This window comes from Dryas octopetala, chromosome 9, assembly GCF_963921425.1.
Source record: "Dryas octopetala chromosome 9, drDryOcto1.1, whole genome shotgun sequence".
Taxonomy (NCBI): Eukaryota; Viridiplantae; Streptophyta; class Magnoliopsida; order Rosales; family Rosaceae; genus Dryas; species Dryas octopetala.
In genome coordinates, this window is record NC_141374.1 from 108,229 (window position 1) to 111,720 (window position 3,492).

General features: G+C 39.3%; 1 protein-coding gene across 1 annotated transcript; it reads left to right on the top strand.

Moving 5' to 3' along the window:
• The first annotated feature begins 218 nt into the window (after window positions 1–218).
• Window positions 219–1,799, top strand: LOC147272991 (uncharacterized). The gene is made up of 3 exons (XM_086256588.1): window positions 219–690; window positions 748–1,424; window positions 1,557–1,799. The coding sequence occupies exons 1-3, from the start codon at window positions 219–221 to the stop codon at window positions 1,797–1,799; spliced, it is 1,392 nt and encodes a 463-aa protein (XP_086112714.1).
• The last annotated feature ends 1,693 nt before the right edge of the window (window positions 1,800–3,492 follow it).

Consider the following 3,492-nt stretch of genomic DNA (forward strand, 5'->3'; position numbering starts at 1 on the left):
ATTGTCGTGTAATATGGAAATAGGCATCATGGACCGACAGTGGATACGTAATACGAATCGTGTTAGTGATGAATATTTGTATGGGATCGAGTCATTTATCCAAGTTGCACAGGAACATGTCAATGCTCAGAATAATATAAAGTGTCCGTGCCGGAATTGTAACAACACTTTATGGAAGACAGTGCGTGAAGTCAGAATTCATTTTGGTGAAATATGAGATGTCACACAACTACACGACATGGTATTATCATGGTGAACCAAGAGTTTATGCTTCGACTTCCTCGGATGCTCGAACAATTCTGCAGCCTACTGAATCTGTTGGTGATGATAATGACCAAGTGATGGGCATAATAAACGATGCTTATCCATATGCATCGCTTGATCACGAAGTTAGTCAGGATGATACAGAGAGCGATAATATGGATGAAGATGATGGGTTGCCCGAAGTCCAAAGAAAAGAGTTTGATAAGTATGAGAGATTGTTGAAACAAGCTCAGCGGGAATTGTACTCTGGTTGTGAAGAGTTCTCAATGCTAACTGTTGTTGTGGAGTTAATGCATTGGAAAGTACTTAATCAACATTCGAATCGAAGTTATGATCAGTTGATGGGGATTTTGAAACGAATGCTTCCAAAGAACAATCATATACCTGAAACCCATTATCTTGCGAATAAGGTGTTGAAAGATCTCGGTTTGAGATATGAAAAGATTCATGCATGCAAGAATGATTGTATATTGTTTTACAAAGAACACCAAGGGAAGGATAAATGCCCTGTGTGCAATGAGCCGAGATATAAGAACAAGTCTGTAGAGAGAAAGAAACAGATTCCGCAAAAGGTGTTGCGTTATTTCCCACTTAAGCCAAGATTGCAACGATTGTACATGTCGACACATACTGCAAGTGACATGAGGTGGCACAAAGATAAGCGGGTTGAGAATGATGTGATGAGACATCCTGCAGACGGAAGCGCATGGAAAGAATTTGACAAGATATATCCGAATTTTGTAGCAAATCCACGAAATGTCAGATTAGGACTTGCTACTGATGGATTTAATCTATTCGGAAATATGAGCACATCTCACAGCACTTGGCTAGTGGTCGTGGTTCCTTATAATTTGCCTCCCTGGAAATGCATGAAAAAAGAATTCACAATTATGACGCTATTAATTCCGGGACCGCAATCCCCTGGCAAGGAGATCGATGTATATTTGCGGCCGTTGATTGTTAAGCTGAAAGAATTATGGCAAAATGGTGTGCCGACATATGATAAGTCCACCGGAACAATGTTTTCCTTGCGTGCGGCAGTCATGTGGACAATAAATGATTTCCCAGCTTATAGGAATCTATCAGGCTGGAGCACCAAGGGTTATATGGCATATCCTACTTGTAATAAGGATATAACTTCAGCTTGGCACAGTGGTAAAGTATGTTATATGGGCCACCGAAGATGATTGCCGGGGGATCATAAATGGCGTCACAGTAAGGAGGCCTTTGACGGAAAAAAGGAGATGGGCGTGAAACCTAAAGAATTATCTGGTGATGACATCTTGAGGCAGTTGAATAACTTAGAATTTGGCCGGATTGGTAAACATCCCTCTAACAAAGAACGAAATATGCCAAGGTCACCTGCACATCTAAATTCGACGAACAAGTCGATATTCTTCGAGTTGGAGTATTGGTCCAAGTTGAAAATCAGGCACAATCTCGATGTAATGCATATTGAGAAGAACGTGTGCGAAAGTTTGGTGGGGACAATTTTGGGCATTGAAGGAAAATCAAATGACACAATTAAGGCTTGACAAGATTTGCAAAAAATGGGCATCAGGAAATATTTGTGGTTAACAAAGAAGGGTGATAAAATGATAAAGAAACATCCATTTTATACCGTGAAGCCTGGGGATAAGAAAGAATTCTTAAAGTTTCTTGCATCGGTCAAATTTTCAGATGGATACGCGGCCAATATCTCACGAAATGTGAAAATCGACTCTGGAAAAATTTTGAGCTTGAAAAGTCATGATTGTCATGTTTTATTGCAACGTCTGCTTTCGGTAGGTATTCGAAAATTTTTGCCCGAAGATGTGGTTGAATCGATTGTTGGGTTGTTGAAGTTCTTTCAGCATATATGCGCTAAGACGTTGCGTGTGTCGGACATGTCAAAATTGAAAGATGAGATTATGTACATCCTATGCAAATTTGAACAAATATTTCCACCGGCCTTTTTTGATACAATGATTCATTTGATGATACATTTACCGCAAGAGGCAATTTTTGCTGGGCCGGTCAGTTATCGGTGGATATACCCCAATAGAAAGGTAACAATTCCTAAAATTTTTCATTACTATTCTCCAAGTTTAGCTCTATGTTACTCATAAAAGTTTTCTCACTATGTACTTACATTTGCAGAATGTTGGGTAATTACAAAAAGTACGTCCGAAACAGGGCACGCCCCAAAGGCTCCATAGCAGAGGCATACATTGCAAATAAATCCATCACGTACTGTGCAATGTATCTCAGCAGTGTTGAGACGTCATTCAATTGGCCCCAACGCAACGACGACGGTGGTGAAAAAAATGAGACATTTTATGTCTTTTCTCAAATTACACGACCATTTGGCGAAGCCCCTAAATCAGCTGTTGAATTCTCGAAACACGATATGGAGGTGGCTCATTGGTTCATACTCAACAATTGCGAAGAAGTTGACTCTTTACGCATTGAGCATGAGGAACTAATGAATCGCGACTATCCAAGATAGGACAGGGAACGTGTACAGAAAAAGCATCGGGAATTGTTTCCTAAATGATTTAAGGAACATGTAAGTGATTACTGACAATAATGATCAGTTCGTTCATGTGTTTGTATGTTTTTTGTAATATATTAATTACATTGTCTTTTAACAGATGGAAAAGCTAACTGATGATAATTCGCCATTATATAAGGAGTTAATGAGTTTGGCGAGTGTCATTTAATGGGTTGAAACGTTTTCCGGATATAATGTGAATGAAGTTAAGTTTTTAACTGTAGAACGAGATGTCATCTTGAGCACTCAAAATAGCGGGGTTTGTGTAGAGAACTTGGAGACTGGCACGGTAGATTTCTACGGCAAGCTGACGAGTGTACATCAAGTGTTGTACTCGCATCGCTTTCAAGTTGTGTTATTTAAGTGTCATTGGTTTAATACAGACACGAATAGGAACAACAGTATTAAACTCGATTACGACTTAATATCAATGAACACAAACACTCGATGGTATGAGAATGATCCATTTATTCTTGCGACAATGGCGAATCCAGTATGTTATTTGGATGATCCTAAGACGGGTGTGGGTTGGAAAGTAGCTCAGATGATTCATAATCAAAATATATGAGATATTCTGGAAAAAGAAAATCAGGATGACGTGGCCTATCAAGAGGATTTATCTTCGACCATACCCAATTCATACAACAATGATGTTATCATACAGCAAGTCGAGATACCTGACTCCTCCAATTGAG

Bases quoted from the DNA above. Each gene is read 5' to 3' on its own strand.
- LOC147272991 (XM_086256588.1), top strand. From the start codon at position 219: ATGTCACACAACTACACGACATGGTATTATCATGGTGAACCAAGAGTT. The intron at 691-747 runs GTTTGAGATATG...TGTTTTACAAAG, and splicing joins TAAGGTGTTGAAAGATCTCG to AACACCAAGGGAAGGATAAA. The intron at 1,425-1,556 runs GTATGTTATATG...ATCTTGAGGCAG, and splicing joins CAGCTTGGCACAGTGGTAAA to TTGAATAACTTAGAATTTGG.